This window comes from Dioscorea cayenensis, chromosome 15 (assembly GCF_009730915.1).
Source record: "Dioscorea cayenensis subsp. rotundata cultivar TDr96_F1 chromosome 15, TDr96_F1_v2_PseudoChromosome.rev07_lg8_w22 25.fasta, whole genome shotgun sequence".
Taxonomy (NCBI): domain Eukaryota; kingdom Viridiplantae; phylum Streptophyta; class Magnoliopsida; order Dioscoreales; family Dioscoreaceae; genus Dioscorea; species Dioscorea cayenensis.
Genome location: NC_052485.1, coordinates 282,835 through 299,221, shown reverse-complemented (window position 1 = coordinate 299,221; position 16,387 = coordinate 282,835). Strand labels below are relative to the sequence as shown.

Genomic DNA, 16,387 nt, shown 5'->3' with positions numbered 1-16,387 from the left:
TCTAATAGTATGTTTTTATATGGAAACCATGTGAAAAAATTTATAAAATCTTATTTATACAAATTAAATTATATTATATGAGTTAACCAGTGAATGCACCATACCATGATTTTTAGATACATAGCAGAAGTCATTTAATCAATAATTTTTAGCGTAGTTTTATAAAATATACAAAATAGTTTTTCAATAGAGTTATGGTTTTATCATTTTTATCGAAAAATATACAAAATGTTCATTTACATTAAATATTAGATCAATCAAATTCAATAAATAACAAAATTAGTAATAATACATATATATATATATATATAATTTTTAATCATAATAATTTGGGGAAAAAATTTGATAATGAATTTAACTATAATATAGATATATATACATACATATATGGTATATATTATTATTATTATTTTTATTTTTTGACAACAAATAAAAATTCATTATTATCCCCCGCCAATCTCTGTTCTCATTGCGCGTCTCCAATGTCTTGTTATCTCGCTTTTCGTTCTCACCACCAGGTCGTCGTCTCCTCCTTCCCCTTCTGCAAGCCTTCATTCCGAAAACCCTCCTTCTTCTCCACCATCTCCCAAACCAAAACCCTAACCCTAGATGCCCATCCATTCAACCATGGTCCGACTCTTCGCCACGTTCACCCTCCTCCCCTGCCGCCACCGCCCGATTGGCGCATTGACCGGGAGAGCTTCACCCGTTCCTTCGATATCGCTGCCCTGCGAGTCCCCGCGGCTGAGTGTTCCTCGCTTGAGCGCCGACTCCGAGGCCACCTCCTCAACTGGCCACGTGTGCGCAACATCGCCCGTGTCCCTGGCGACGACCTCGACCCTGAGCTCAAGAAGCTTATGCGGAGCTCGGAAGGGGATGGTGGGGATCGGCTTCGATCGTTGGCTAAGCGTGTGGACGGGGAATCAGATGGTGACGAGGAGCATCGCTTGAGCCCGGTGCTGTATAGGGAGAAGCTCGTGAAGGACTTCAACTGTCGGGGGTTTTTAAATTTCAGGAATCTCGCGAAGATGTCGAGGCCGAAGAAGAAGAAGAAGAACAGTCTGAAGAATGGGAAAGAAGAGGGACTGGAAGTGAAGTGTGGAGTGGGGAAGAATGATTTCTATGCTGTGGAAGTTGTTGGAGATGGTGGTGTTGGAGAAGAGGAAGATATGAGCGGTTTGCTTGGAGTGGGTTTTGGACCAGGGAGGTGGAGAGGTCCGACGAGGCTGTTGCTGTTGGATGAGCGATTTGCGAAAAAAGGAGCAGATGAACTGCCGAACGCTGTCAAGGTGGCTTTGCACACTCTGTGAGTTGCTGCTTTAGTTTTAAAATCAACATACAAAACCATATGCAATATTGTGTTTTATAAAAATGAGTTTTTTCTTGCCATTGCAACTGTATATGTGATTTGTTATCTTTGGTTTTGCTTTAAAGTTGATCTCATCCAGATTGATCAGATAATTGCTCTATGATAATGTTTACTTTGTATTACTTTATGTGATGTTCCGTAATAATTGTTGTTCTTTATTGTCTAGGCTGTGCTAGAAGGGTGTGCTACGCGGGAGAAGCTTTCAGTTGCTGAGCTTGTGCAATGCCACCTGACCTTATTTTATGATTATTGGCAGATGAATGAGGTAGTGGCGCCTTTGTTAGAATCCATAGTTTTCTGGTTATGCAATTCCTCTGTTCTTGCTTCTCCTGACCACAGCGGCCATTGTTATTGTATTACTTTTCCTTAAATTTTCTCAAGTCAATCTTTTACTTCTCAGCTTCTTGAGGCCCTGCTCCCTGAGGATATGGTTGTTCCAACTGGTTTTGAAACAGTAGGGCACATTGCACATCTAAATTTGAGAGATGAGCATCTGCCATATAAGAATCTCATTGCTCAGGTATTCTTGCTAATGATGCTGAAGAGTTTTTAAAATTTTAACAATCGGTACAGGTTTATTAAATTATTTGTAGGTTGCTTCTGGCTCTATTTGTAATGGGAAAAATAATTTGTTTAATAAGTACATTCTTGGCATTTTCAGGTAGTCTTGGATAAGAATAAGCCAAAAGATACAGACGGTTGTTAATAAAATGGATGCTATCCACAATGAATACAGAACAATGCAGCTTGAAGTGTTGGCTGGCAACCATTCTCTTGTTACAACAGTTATTGAGAATGGGTATCGCTTTTCAAGTTGATTTAGCTACTGTGTAAGTTTTCTACATTTTTAAATTTGGTGAGGCTTGGAAAATTTACAGATCCATGATTTATTCATGGACTAATATAAGCTGATTTCCTGATGTTCATGTTGTTCTTATCTACTAATGGATATAAAAGTCATGAATTTTTTTGGTTGTTAGATGTTAGGAGGCATTTTTCTTCAATGTGGTTTGAAAGGTCTTGGAAGAGTGTCATTTTTGTAATTTCTAAAAGCTTGAAGAGCTCTTTGCTCGCTGGATGACTTCCAGTAAAATACCTAAATTGTCAAAGTAGTGCTTTATACTGTGAATATTTAGTAGATTCTCTTTCACTGAGACATTTTGTCTGATATGCTGTCTGAAAATGTATTCAATCTTGCAAGCTGGTGTTTTGGTCACTTATATCCCTTTCACTCACTTAGTAGATCCTATGGTCTCTAAGAGATGATCCATTTGACATATGCAGCTGAATAAACTCGTTTCTCTCTCTCTCTCTTTTCCCCCCTTTCAGTTACTGGAACTCTAGGTTGGGATCTGAGAGAATAAGGCTTGTTGATTGCTTCATGGGCTCTGACATAGTTTGTGAGTACCATCGATCTCCTGGTTGATTATAGTTTGTCTTCAGCAAGAGAAAGATTACCTTAGGTCATGAAACTACTTGCTGCTTTAATTCACTGGCAATAATTTTTTTTTCCTCAATGAATTCATGAAGGTTGAGCATTATTTTAAGGCAACATGACATTAATCTGGAACCTTTGTTTTTTAACAAAAAATTCCTTAAGTTTCCCAAGAAAGATAGTCAGCTAATACTTAGGGCTCTTACAAACTAAATAGAATTATGTAATGAACAGGTGATGTATTTTCTGGTGTTGGTCCTATAGCTATTTCTGCAGCAAAGAAAGTGAAGCATGTCTATGCCAATGATCTAAACCCTATTGCAGTAGACTATCTTGAAAGAAATGTGGTTCTCAACAAGCTTGACAGAAAAGTTCAGGTATGAAGGATTTTGTTAAATGTATAAATTGTACGTGGCTCATGGGTTTTCCCCCTTTTTAAGTTCAAGGATCATATCTGTCTGTTTAAGTTTACCTAATCATTCATGTGCAGCAGTGGTATGCTTAATTTAACATAATAGGGTCAATTAATGCCTATGTACCCATGCAACACACTTGTTTGGCCTTCCTGATCCTTAAGCTGTTTTTGGTCCTTAATTCTTATCTCAATGGTTTATATAGTTTGGGATGATATTCTACTCGATTAGTGTAAATTTTTATAAGATCAAAATTTTAGAAACTATGGCTGGATGTGTTATAGATTTCCATTTTGTCGTGGAACATTTCCTTGAGGGATGACCTGTTAATACATCTGTGTTCTGCGTTTGTAGGTTTTCAACATGGATGGCAGGAGGTTTATTAGCACTGTTTTTGCCGGACAAAATCGTCATCCTATCACACAAGTCGTCATGAATTTGCCGAATGATGCTGTGGAGTTTCTTGGTTTGTTTGGGACTGCTTATGAACTCTAAATATTTATTTATTATATATAATTTGACCTGACCTCTTGGTTTTAAATTTCTCTTTTATATTGCTAAAGAAATTTTTAGGCTTTAGAACATGTCAGGTTATCTTTGACAATCGTTATCCAGCAGCTTTACATTTTTGAATATTTCTCATCTGGATAAATATAGCTGTTTACTGTTGATGATATATAGTATTTTCTCAAGTCTTATTAATTTTCACATTTCAACATCTGAGAATTATGCACCATGTGCATTGAAAACTATACTTTTTGTCATTTTATATGTTTTATCTTGAGTTTATTTTTGTTGTCACATGGTAACCTTGCTATTTGATTATTTATTCTGTTGTTTTATTGATGCCGCAAAATGCTCACAATGGCTTCTAATTTTGTTCTTCTGTTTCTGAAGGCATTTCTTTTGCCTTGGGGGAAAAAAATCATATCTGGTTTTCTGTGTTAATGCGGATGACACCTATTGATTGACATATTCTTGCACCAGAAAAAAGGGTTGTAATTATCAAAAGATGCCTGATCTATTTTGTTCCTTTTAAATAACATATGGTTTGCGAGGTATAAAGTTGATGCATTTGTGAATTCTAAATTATTAATGCTTTTGGTTTCAGATGTTTTCCAAGGTATCTTGGGAAGTAAACTCAAGAAGGATAATTGCCATCTACCAAAGATTCATATCTATGGCTTTTCCAAAGCAGAAAATCCAGAGTTTGACTTCCATGAGGTTAGGATCTAAATTTTCATTGATTAATCTCCAGAACAGGTGACTTGCGTATTGTTAGAACCAAGGCTTTTTGAAAGCATGAAGAAGTAGAATCAAGGCGTTATGCTTAGACGCATAAACAAGCCCACCTTGTACTTGCTAGGCAAACTACTTGTTAGTCTTCTGCATATTTAGTATGTTGCTTTGATTCCCTTTTTCCAGTATTAGTTTGAGTGTTCTATCTTTAGCCAAGAGTATTGTAGTGTATGTTTGACATGGATTTTTAAAAGAACTCACCCATGTTGCACTTGCAGAGGATCAACAAGGTCTTGTGTGACAAGGTGATAGAGATTGATATGCACAGAGTCCGACTTGTTGCGCCTGGAAAATGGATGCTGTGCGGATCATTTATTTTGCCACCAAGTATTGCTTTTGCGGATTAACTGGTGAGCCTTTGCCATTCTTTTGCGAATATATCAATTAAGTCATCATTTTGACATGCCAGAACAGTACTCTCCAGGTCCTTTTCAATCTATAATTTTGCATGGATATGTGGATTCATCATGATCTTAATTGGCTACATTGGCAATCTTATGCTATGTTGGTGACAACTAGATTTCATACATTATTAAAGCCAATGCCACATCCCGCATGGAAGGCTTCATAAAGCATTTTCATTTTTTTTTTTTTTTTGGTTGTAACTTTTACCCCCTTGGCACCTACCCGGCCTGTACTAGAATTCTTTCCACTCTGTTAAAGTTTTTGTTCTTGTTTGTAAAATTAGCATGCTTCTATCCTTTTATAGTGTAAAGGTGATGCACTGTGTGCCTGACCTCACCCAGGAACCTGTGAGCTTGTCAAGGCCTTATATGTTAATAATTGTTACTATCTTGGGGTTGCTATTGCTATTCATCCTCAAACTCTGCAATGTTGGCACGCCTGCAAAGTAGAAATAAACTCACCAACTCCCTCTCTAGCATTATGCGCGTGTATCTGCTTTCTTTACAGCTAAGCTTTCTCTACCTGGAAAATCCCCAGCCCTCCATTTTGCCTGGGCTTAATATAATGCAAGAAAAAGCCTCATATTCACAATTCCTTTTCTGGAATCCTCAGCAGTGGAGGCAGTTTCAATGGGATCAGTTCTTCTGTCCCCTTCTTTTGTGCTTTCCTTCTTGTCCTTTTTCATTACCTTCCTTCATTATCCCTTTCCAGTTTGCCGTTACACTGGGCCTTTGAAGGGAAGGGGAACATGCTTCAGAATACCAACCAGAGTGCTTTTATTATTATTATTGCAGGATTTTTTTTTTTTCTTTATGAATATAAAATATATATAATATATTACAAGTGAATTAATGCTCTCAGGTTTCCATGTACATCACACATCACATCACATCAGCTAGTCTATTTCAAAAGTCCATCATATAAATTTCTTTACTGACTGATTTTAAAAAATTGCCTACAACTACAATGATTGATAAATTGCACGTCGACCTAGGCTCACACCATATGCACCATTCCTTGAAATAGAATCCAACTCTAGACTAGACCCAAAATCCTCAACAACGAGTCCCACCTAATCATTTCATCTCCTTCTCACCCGTTACATCGAACATGATATATTGATCCCCTTCCAATCTATCAATTCTCATGTGATCCTCCTACTCGCAATCTCAGCCGTCCGATCGATCTAGCCTCAGATATTACCGACGGTTGTGGCCCCTCATGCAAGGTGCCACACGACGATTCAGACCGTACGTACAACCTTTTCCTCTTAATCATCGACACGTGTCAACACTCTTATGTGGGGACCACCACTGTGCCTCAGCATCTCCAATGCAGTTATATAAACGAAGACCACTCTTCCCTCCTCGGCAAGCTCTCCCTCTCAGAGCTCCATGTCCACCGCCTTCCTTTACTTGTTCACTTCTCCTTCTTCCTCGCAGGATCGATCTCACATAGCTCAAGACCATGGCGATCCGGATCGTGATCATTTCCCGGCGTCGATATCAAAGCCGACGGCGAGAAAGGCTGGCGGCAAGCCGCCCGCCCCCAAGCGCCCCCCTCAACGTGGCCTTGGCATAGCCCAGCTCGAGCGCCTCCGCGTCCAAGAAAGCCGGATGAAACTCACTGATGACGAGTTCCAACTTCCGACCTATACTGCTTCTCCTAAAGTCTACGTCGACGGCGATCGGTGGAATGATCTAAAGGCTCCTAGACATGGCCTTGGCGTCGCCCCGTTCAACTACTCCCGTCTCCAAGAGAGCTTCAACCAGATCACGGATCGCGAGTTCCTGCTTCAGAGCTACGCCGTTCCATCTTACACCAACGTCGGCGGCGGCGGAGTGTGGCATGATCTACCACCTGGATCGCTGTCACACGGCTACCAGCGATGGCGTACACTAAGACATGCGATGACTCCATACGTGCCAGCACCAGGTATCCGATCGGAGTTCCTCGACTATTACGCTGTGGATCGGAGCCTGATGACTGGCGGGGACACAAGGTTCTGCGCCGTCTGCCCTCCGATGGTAGAGCCCCCTTCAAACCAAATGCCTCACCTCGGCAACTGCGAGTTCCTCGCCCTCGTAAGCCCCATCCCGAAACTCCCCAGATCCATAGATTCACATTCCTATATATTCCCCTTCTCTCGTCATTTCCTCTCATTTTCTATTGTGATTAGCATTCTCAGAAGAAGCGGCGTCTCTCCGGTGATCAAGAGTTCGACACTCCCAATGCCGGCCACGTCGCCGCTCGAGAGGTGATACTGGATTACTTAGACCACTAAACTCTCCATTATTCATTGAAGTGAGTTATTGAACTCCATCGTTTAATTTGTTTCTTTTGTAAAATTTATTTTAGGAAAGCGTAGCACCGTACTACATGTTCTTCCCGCCCATCGACCAATCAGCTGGAGATTCGGAGATCGCTGATCAGACGGTTGATGTTGCATCGCCATCCACATCCTCTCCAAATCTTGTGGACTTATCACTCAAACTCGGCCATTAATGAGAAGTATAAATCTGAAAACTAGTACATGCATGGTTCCTTTCATTTTAGCCTTAATTTCTTCTTTTTAATTTCCGGCGAAACAGAATCAGAGATTGTGTTGTTGTTGCTGCTGCTGCTGCTGTTGTTACTTGTTTCTTGCTTTAGTCTCTATGCTTTAATTTGTTTAGACTCCAACTCCATCAATCTTCTTTAGATTTGAAGATTTTTATGTGAATTTTAATATTTTATTCTTTGGACGAACCAAGGGAAGGGATTAGATTATAGATAATGAAAACACCTAGGATTAGGATTAGGATTAGTCTCAGTTGATTAATTAGACTGGTGATTATGTTAATCCCATGATCAGTTCAGTTTCTCACTCTAGTCAAATCCCAAGGCATGATGATTGGCCGTTAACGTTTAGCTAAATGATGCACATGGAGTGTCACTAGTTGTACTTAAAGGAGGAAAGTAACTGAATGGGGCCGCAAGCAGGAAAAAAGGATTGTGAGAACAAGCCCTTTATGGTAGTGAACGATTGTGAGGATCATGCATCTATTGGTATTTATTGTGAATTTCCAAAATCTTTGATATTCCTGTGCTTTAGTTCAACTGGGAGCTTGGTCTGGATTCTTTGTGCTTGCCTTAATAAAATGCTCCATCGTACAAAGAAAGTTGATGGCACTACTTATTAACAGCAAAGGATAAAGTGACTGGGAACCGAAAGAGATCAATTGGAAGTGTCAAACAGGTAGATTGTTAGGTGGCAAAATATAGTAGCTTTCACATAATGTACGTTCTATGGAGAGAGATGGAATGCATTGATGAAATTGGTTACTTATCAAATCAAAATCAAAAGCTCCTGGTTCATAGAAAAAGGAGTTCTTGTGTAGGGTTTAATTTCCATTATGTTGCTTGTTTTTTATTAGTTCATTTTTCCATTAAAAGATTATATAGTTTAGTGTTGTAGGTATGTTGTTATTATTAATTACATACACCTACCAAAAAGAAATAATGTCAACATGACAATGGTTAACTAAGTGTTTACGGTAATCAAATGCATGCATTTGGTTCAAGTGGTTAGAGAGACATATTAATATGGGCCTCTCGGATGGTGCCTTTAGTGATAAGGGTTTAAATTTTTATTAGCGAAATTAACTCATAAGTGATATTACAACCTTCACTTATGTGTGCTAATGAAGTCGCTCTTGACAAGTGTGATACAGATATTACAGTAAATTTTAAAAATAAATAAATTAAAATTTTTAAGGAAAAAAATATAAAAAATGAAAGTGAATGTCAGGCTAAATGTTATCTCATGGTAAGCTGTACCCTAATCCTCCCTGTCACTCAAAATCAATCCCATCGAATAAATTATAATTCTTCCAAAGCAATATGATTAACCTTCAGAACTCTATTATTTTTGTTATTATTTTAATACAAGATCATGTTTAACACAAAGACTTGGATTTGACTTAAGTCTATGCTCTGAGACAAGTTTCTTCTCAGAGAATAAAGAAAGACCATTTCTATCAAGGGACCCATTTAGATATCAAGGGTATTCCAATGTCTTCTAATAATGAGGCATTAAATATGGCAGCATGACACATTCTGGCTTTTTTATATTAATGTATGAAACAAGGAGATAAACATGAAACATACCCCTCTTGGCATAGCATTGACGTTGATTAAGACTAAGCATTGTGTTTTTTCTTTAGAAAAACTCACTGATCAATGACAAACTTAACTATATATATATTAAAACTAGAAAATAATCCACAAGCTAGAGACACCTAGCTTGACGCATTGTAAATTTAATTAAATTAATAATAATACAGACAAGAAGCCTGCTGAAAAGTTTGCTTAGATAATCAATAATATAATTATCATCTATTCACTAATTAACTATATTATACGATGATGTTTTCTTGATCAAATGAGAAAAAGGACTTCTTATTCCTCTTCAAGCTTCCGAAGAACTTGCAAGGTGGGTTCCCTAACAAATTAAAACTATGTTTCCCTTTTCACCATCCACCCAAACAAACACACCACCTATTTATATGGGGCATCAACCTTGCTTTCAGTTGGCAAACTTAACATTATTATATTATATTTCACATGAACCACCTATCCAAAATTTTGATAATCCCAGCTGCCAGTGGCTCCCTTTATATATATATATATATATATACTAAAAAGAAGCAGAAGAACAACCAGAGTTCATACTTCACTGTCAATAAATTCCTTGTTTCACTAATCAACAATTATCTCAAGAAAAAAATGATTTAAAAGCATATTGTTCACTCTTTGGAAAGTGAGTTACCAGCAAAAAGCAGGCCCCTCCAATGAAAAAGCAGACCAGATGACTCGTTGTGAACGTGATGTTGTAAATGTCACTTCCTCCAACAACTGATTAAATTCATCCTCTGGAAGCCAAATGGTTCTTATTATATATATTTTTTTAAAATATATAAATCATAAATGTATGGTTAAAAAAGAAACAAAGAACAAAAGCACAACAATAATAGAAGAGAACTAAAAAAAAAAAAATACTCCTTTCATTTTTTTTTATTTGTCGTCAATAACCGAATCTCACATACCAAAAAATTGATTATTTCACATAATTTAATAAAAAATTAGTTATTTTTTCAAAATTACCCCTAATTTATATCTTCACATTTCTTTCATATTAAATTATAAAAAAAAATTGAAATTAAATATTAGAGTAATTTTGAAAAAAAATAATAAATGCTTCTTAATGTTTAAAAATAACATATAAAAAAAACATGAATTTATGATCGATAAAAAGGAACTAAGAGAGTAGATCATTAAAAGTGAAATGTATAAAAAACAAATTATAAAAATAAAAAAAATAGAACAGGAAGAGAAGGCGGCAGTGGATTAAAGGGGTTTTACCATCGTGAAATGTAGAGCTGAAAGATTATAAATTCAGTCTAACATGAATGGCAAATAAGTAAATTTTTTAAAAATAAAATAAAATAAAATAAAATTAGAAAACCTTATCATATAATTAATCGGACGGTCAGGAACAATAAGATCTTTTTTGTTCCACGTGTATGATGTGGGAGATTGCCAGCTATAAGCCACCTCACATGTGTGCCACGTGGGCCCACTGTTTTTCTAATATTGTTCAAAAAGGAATGCAAGAAAACCGTTCCCAAACAGGATATATATATAAAAAGAAAACAGCCCAAATTAAATATGAATAATGTAATAAAATATATTAAAATTTAAATAAAAAATCTCAGAAATTTTACTTTAAAAATCTCAATAAACCCATCGGACCCCTGCCCCTTTTCTTTTTCCCTCGTGCTTTTTCGCTGTGTGTGTGTGTCTCTCTCTCTTCGAAACAACGAGCATTTTCAGTGGATTCAGGGACGAAAAAGGGCCCGCTTTGGCTCTTTTCAGGTTTATCTCTTCACCTTATCCGGTTCTATCGATTTCTTTTTGCAAGAACTCGGCGCAATGCTTTCTTCAATCATCGAAACTATGTCATGGTTGTTCCTGCTTCTGATTCTGCTCTGATTTTCGGTATAATTTTCAATAAATTCATTGAAAATTCATTGTGTTTCTTATCCATCGTTTATCGGTGTGTTGTTCTGTGCTTTGGTCCGGTCTCTTGAAATGCTCCTTATCAATGCCCTTTTTTGTTATTGTTTTCTCGATGTTGCAATAATGAGGGAAGTTCGTGGTTGTTTCATTGATTGCTCTGCGTGCTCTGGGATTTCAATATGTGGCAGTGTTTTGACTTTTTGAAGTTCATGTCGATTAAAGAGAGTTGTAAACTAGGTATCAGAGAATTATGATACGATTGGCAGTATGAAGTCATGGTATTTGTGTTTCTCAAAGAGCACAGGTTTTATGGACGCATTAAACTTGGAGAAGTTAAAGTCTTGTGCTGTTAATGGTGGTGTGTTTGAATTTTTAAGTTAGAAATGTTTCAGTTGAGTTTGGGTGGGGGTTGGTATCTGTCCTCAAAGAAAGTGATATGTAGAACACGATACAAGAAGAATGAGATGGTTTATGGTTGAAAAAATTCAATTCTTGTTGTGTGGGCCTATTTGTCACACTGTTCTTGTGTTAATAATATGATTGCTGTTTTCCTTTCTATTGATTTCAATTATATGAATGGAACTACTTGGAACTTCAGTACCATTTGAATGGAAATGAAACTTTTTGAATTGTTTAGTAGTCAATAAGAAGGTTTCCATTCAAGAGGGATTTGGTTTCTCCTAGGCTGTTATTTTACCTATTAAACAGGAAAGCATACCATTTTTCTTCTTTTTGTTTGTCATTGTTTGGTTCAGTGAATGAAATAGTTTTATGTTTCTTTATTTTCTTCTATCTGCAACACTAATCACTAGATAAAAAAAGATGGTGTACCTTTGTTTACTATCTTAGTTGTGCACAGAAAACTTCCCATTTGATGCAATTTATTTTCTGATTTTTCTTGTGATTAGTCCATGGGGCATTTCTTAAAAGGGATAGTATACATGAAGTCGAAGAAATTATGTGTTTTAGTAGAAATTCAGATAAAAGAAAATTGATATCTTACTTCAATTCAGATGTTTGTGAAACCGTTGGATAGGAAAGGAGCTTTTCATATGTTTAGCAATCTAAGCAGTTTATGACTTCCTCGGACACGACTTATGTAGAATTAACTGTAACTTTTATGTCTCGTAGTGCTGTAGGAAAAATTTGTTCTTGTAACGTATATGAATGCTAGACTAGTAAATTTCTTTTTTTGGAAAATTTCGTGCTTGAAAGGAAATATTCCTTATCATGGTTTAGTTGACTTAATTGTCGTCATATGACCGTTAATTGTCGTTTTTGTTGTTCTTGAGCTGGATGTTCTGTCTTTGCATTGTTTCCAATTTGTTTTATCCTACAGTAACTTTTAAAACTTCATGCCTTTTTGTCTTCCTTTTTCAGGATTTGATGTTCTGTCTCACCTGCTTTGGGAATCATCTGCCCAATGAAATTCCTACGATTGGTTTTTCCCAGCTCATTCTTCGGAAAGAATCAGTTGAAGAAATTATTGGAAAGCAATGTGTCCGTGGATAAACAGAATGAAGAAAATAAATCTTCTGAAAGCAATGTCTGTATACCTAAACAGGATGAACCAACGCAGTCTTTGGGAGACAATGTCTCATTGTGCGAGCAGAATGAATTGGATCAATCTTTGGATAGCAATTTATCCATGCCTAAACTGGATGAAATGGAGCAGTCTTTGGGAAACAATGTCTCTGTGGCTGAACGGAATGAAATGGGGCAGCTTTTGGGAAACAATGCCTCCGAGGCTGAACTGAATGAAATGGTGCAGTCTTTGGAAAGTGATGCCTCCATCCTTAAACAGAATGAACTGAAATTGTCTGCGGAAAGCATGCCTAAAGACCCTGGTGCTGCTGTAACATCCAAAAGCATGGAAGCTATGACAGATGAAACTTTTGTAGAGAATCCAACATTCCTTGGGTCCATCCAGAATTCTTCCAGTGATTTGGATGAGTCATTTAAAATTTCATCTGGTTTCAATGAAACAACTGGTCCAATAGTAAATACCACACCAGCTGGGACAGGGAAAAAAACAAAGAAAAAGAAGAAAAAGAACCAGAAGTCACGGAAAAAGCAAAAAGATACTCCCCCTGGGACTGTTAATGTACCTGATTGTACTGTGATGGCAGATTATCAAACACCCAGAGATGGAATGCAGAATCCAAGTTATGATCTACTTGCACCCAAATATGATACAGGATGCTCAGCAGTTATTCCTAAGTCTGAAGGGTCATCGATACAGTTTTCAAAAATTGGTGATCATGGATTTGTTCATAATGACCCAAAAGAGAGTTCAGATGTAGTTGTTATGAAGGATAAATGCCTAGCTTGTAAGACAGTTGATGATACTGGCAATCCCAAGTTGAGTGGGAAGCGCAAAAGTGCTATAAAAACCATTCCAACTTCTGCAGCTGATACAGCATCCACAGGCTGCAAAACTACATTAGTATGTTCTGGGGAAGCAATAAAGTCTGAAACTAAATCCTTGGATGAATTATCTTACTACCATAAAGTTGACAGTGAAGAAGTTAATAGAGATGTCAATATTGAGAATGCACTGCGTGATGTAAATGTTGGTTGTGGGGGAACGATCCATGCTTTGATTGATCCTTTAAGACCAAGCTTTACAAATAGCCAGAAGCAATCAAGAAAGGATAATGCTCGTTACATATGGCAAGAGTCAAAGGAAAACGGTGGAGGAAGACTGGCGGATGACAGGAGTTATAACTATCAACAACCATCCATGAATGCCAATTCACCAGGTATGAGTAAACTGCGAACCCTGCAGTGTATTGAAGGATACCAAATTGAGCAAATTATGGATAAATCTCAGATTATTGGTCATGAATTGCAAAGAGTGGAACATATACTGCAACTGGAATCACAAGGAAGTGTTTCTCAGCAAAAGCTCTCTTGGGCAATGTAAAAGCAACATCAAGGACATATGATACTGGAAATGCAAAAGTGTGTCACTGTTCATAAAAGGGGATCATGCTCTGAGTACCAATAAGCATATCCCTGAATTAGGTCATGCAAATGATAGACATGTTAGCTGTTTTGATGAAACAGAAAGTTATTATGCATCTAACAATCTAGCAGCAGGAAATTCCAAATGTATCGGTGCAGAAACTGCATCTGGCAATCTAGCAGCAGAAACTTTCAGATTTATCGGTGCAGAAATGGCTGTTCAGACCCTGAACACTGCATATATGCTGCAATTGGCATCCAACAGTTTCCCGTTTGTGACTGGCAGACAAATTGCTGAGTTTGAGAGGCTGCTTTTTTCTGTTTCGCCCGTTATTATTAATTCTTTTGTTTTGCAGCATGGTTGGGAGTCTATTGGATATGAACCAACATCAATTCCCTGTTGCAAACTGAAAAATCTCAAAATTAAGTTACAAGACATATGGAGTTGGTATGAAGATTCTTCTTGTTATGGATTGAGACTAAAGGCTGAAGTTCCTCAAAAGATTAGAAGGATGGGAATGGTTTCCATAGCCCATTTTTGCCCTTTTCTCTCTGCAGTGCAATTATTTGCCTCTTCCCGCCAATCTTTACTGGGTAGCAGCCAAGTAAACGTCAGCTGTGAAATGCCAGGAGGAAGTCGAACAGCACAAAGTGCATTTTTAACTATTTCATGTCCTGAACCAACAGAAGATGTGCCTCTTTCAGATGTTTTTGATTTAATGGTCAAGTACATGAAACCAGTTGATATGGATTTTTCAAGTGGAAAGAACTGCTCCATCGCAAATTCTCCACTTGACACTTTTGATGCTCCAGAACTGATATTTGAATATTTTGAACATGAACGACCACATGAAAGGAAGTCACTCTATGAGAAGTGAGGGCCTCAATTTCGTTGCTATTTATTCTTACCATTGATTTACTGACCCTGAAACAGGAAGAGAAGTTACCTTGGTTTTTTCATTTTTTTTAATTTTTTTTTAATTATTGATTTTGTACGTTGGTTGCTTGCTGTTGGACTTCAGAATAAAGGAGCTATCTAAGTATGACACTTATAATCCTCAAGTATATGGTGATCCATCCAAGTTGGTACATATGGATCTGCAAGATCTCCACCCAACATCTTGGTGAGGAATTAATTCAATATCAAGGACTCACTGTTCCTTGTACTAGCAGCATTGACTATTCAGTTGAATTTAATTTTTTTTCAGGTTTGCGGTTGCTTGGTATCCTATATATACAATTCCTGATAAAGGTACTAATCTTCGTGCTGCATTCTTGACATATCACTCTTTTGGTCATCTAGTTCTGAGACACATACAGTCAGATGCTTTGGGGGGCAATGCCTTTTGTGCTGTCGCCCCAGCACTTGGAATGCAGACCTACAATGCAAAGGTATAAATCCATGGACTAAATGTTGTATCGTTGTTGTTGAGTCCAGTATGCATTGGAATCAGAATAGCACTTAATGTGGCCAATAATAATAATTCCTGCAAATGCAATTAGCTATTTAAATTACAGACACCCAAGTATGCAACACAGACAGGCTACATGACTATTAGTAGATAGCTCTTATTATTTTTTTATTAATAAAAATTTTTTTGAGGTGGTTTTGATCAAATGGACAATGCTAAAATAATAATAATTCTGCAATTTTAGGCAATTAAAATTATTATTTGTTTTCATGTGTATCTTGATAATAGTAAGTTCTCTGCCATCATTATCTTTATGATGAGAAATTATTACACAACTATGTATTTAACAACGATACCGTTTTATGTTATTTACTTAAACAGATGAAAGTTAATTCTTACATTCAATTTCTTCACATCTACAGGAGGAGGGCTGGTTAGATGTGACCACTCCACCAGAATCACTACTAGAAGTTGGGATTAACCTTGATAGTACCAGAATTGTGGAAGAAAGAGTAAGGGCTCTCCAGGAAACTGCTGTACTCTATTCCACTGGGAATGTTCGCAAAAACCAGAAAACAGTCTCTAACAGGCTCAGGCACCGAGATTTTGAGTTTTTTTCTTCCCGGAGTCTGTGATGTCCTGTTAATTCATCTTTCACTTTCTACCATTCCCATCTCCTCATTGCTCAGTTTTGAACTTCCTTTTTGTTAGTTTAAACAACAGAGAACATCAAGATAAAAGTTAGAGATATAGGTGATGAACAGCATGACAGTAAATGAAAGTCAGGCGGGCCTTGTAAACAATTAGACATTGGTGGCCTCATGTAAAAAAACATATGTAAACATGTTTGTAGAATTGTAGCTGTAATTGTAGCTTGGCTGATATCAGTCAACTCTATTGTTAACTTTTCTCCTTGAATATAATTTCACCTGATGTTTATGTATGTTGAAAGATACTTCTGAAGCTAGCATTAGTTTGTTATATTAACGATGTTCAATGTCAACAAAATAGGGAAAAGCCAGCAAAT

General features: G+C 37.2%; 3 protein-coding genes across 5 annotated transcripts; all 3 read left to right on the top strand.

Annotated features, from left to right (window-relative positions):
• The first annotated feature begins 468 nt into the window (after positions 1–468).
• LOC120277465 (tRNA (guanine(37)-N1)-methyltransferase 1-like) lies at positions 469–5,545 on the top strand. Its single transcript, XM_039284323.1, is given in 12 exon segments — positions 469–1,289; positions 1,536–1,634; positions 1,770–1,889; positions 2,031–2,054; positions 2,056–2,175; positions 2,177–2,199; positions 2,699–2,769; positions 3,039–3,181; positions 3,572–3,683; positions 4,329–4,441; positions 4,735–4,866; positions 4,941–5,545. Coding segments are annotated over 11 exon segments (1,761 nt in total). The 5' UTR covers positions 469–482; the 3' UTR covers positions 4,864–4,866; positions 4,941–5,545.
• A 253-nt stretch (positions 5,546–5,798) lies between these two features.
• LOC120277466 lies at positions 5,799–7,622 on the top strand. 3 transcript variants are annotated; one of them, XM_039284326.1, is made up of 3 exons: positions 5,799–7,005; positions 7,113–7,178; positions 7,280–7,622. In XM_039284326.1, exons 1-3 carry the CDS (start codon positions 6,316–6,318, stop codon positions 7,424–7,426), a joined length of 903 nt encoding a protein of 300 aa, XP_039140260.1. In that variant the 5' UTR covers positions 5,799–6,315; the 3' UTR covers positions 7,427–7,622. The 3 variants fall into 3 exon arrangements, with proteins under 3 accessions (XP_039140260.1, XP_039140259.1, XP_039140258.1); XM_039284325.1 differs by having other exon boundaries at positions 5,802–7,005; positions 7,110–7,178; XM_039284324.1 differs by having other exon boundaries at positions 5,804–7,005; positions 7,101–7,178.
• A 3,113-nt stretch (positions 7,623–10,735) lies between these two features.
• Positions 10,736–16,286, top strand: LOC120277151. Its single transcript, XM_039283903.1, has 6 exons — positions 10,736–10,837; positions 12,362–13,903; positions 13,947–14,822; positions 14,971–15,072; positions 15,157–15,340; positions 15,783–16,286. Exons 2-6 carry the CDS (start codon positions 12,405–12,407, stop codon positions 15,993–15,995), a joined length of 2,874 nt encoding a protein of 957 aa, XP_039139837.1. The 5' UTR covers positions 10,736–10,837; positions 12,362–12,404; the 3' UTR covers positions 15,996–16,286.
• The last annotated feature ends 101 nt before the right edge of the window (positions 16,287–16,387 follow it).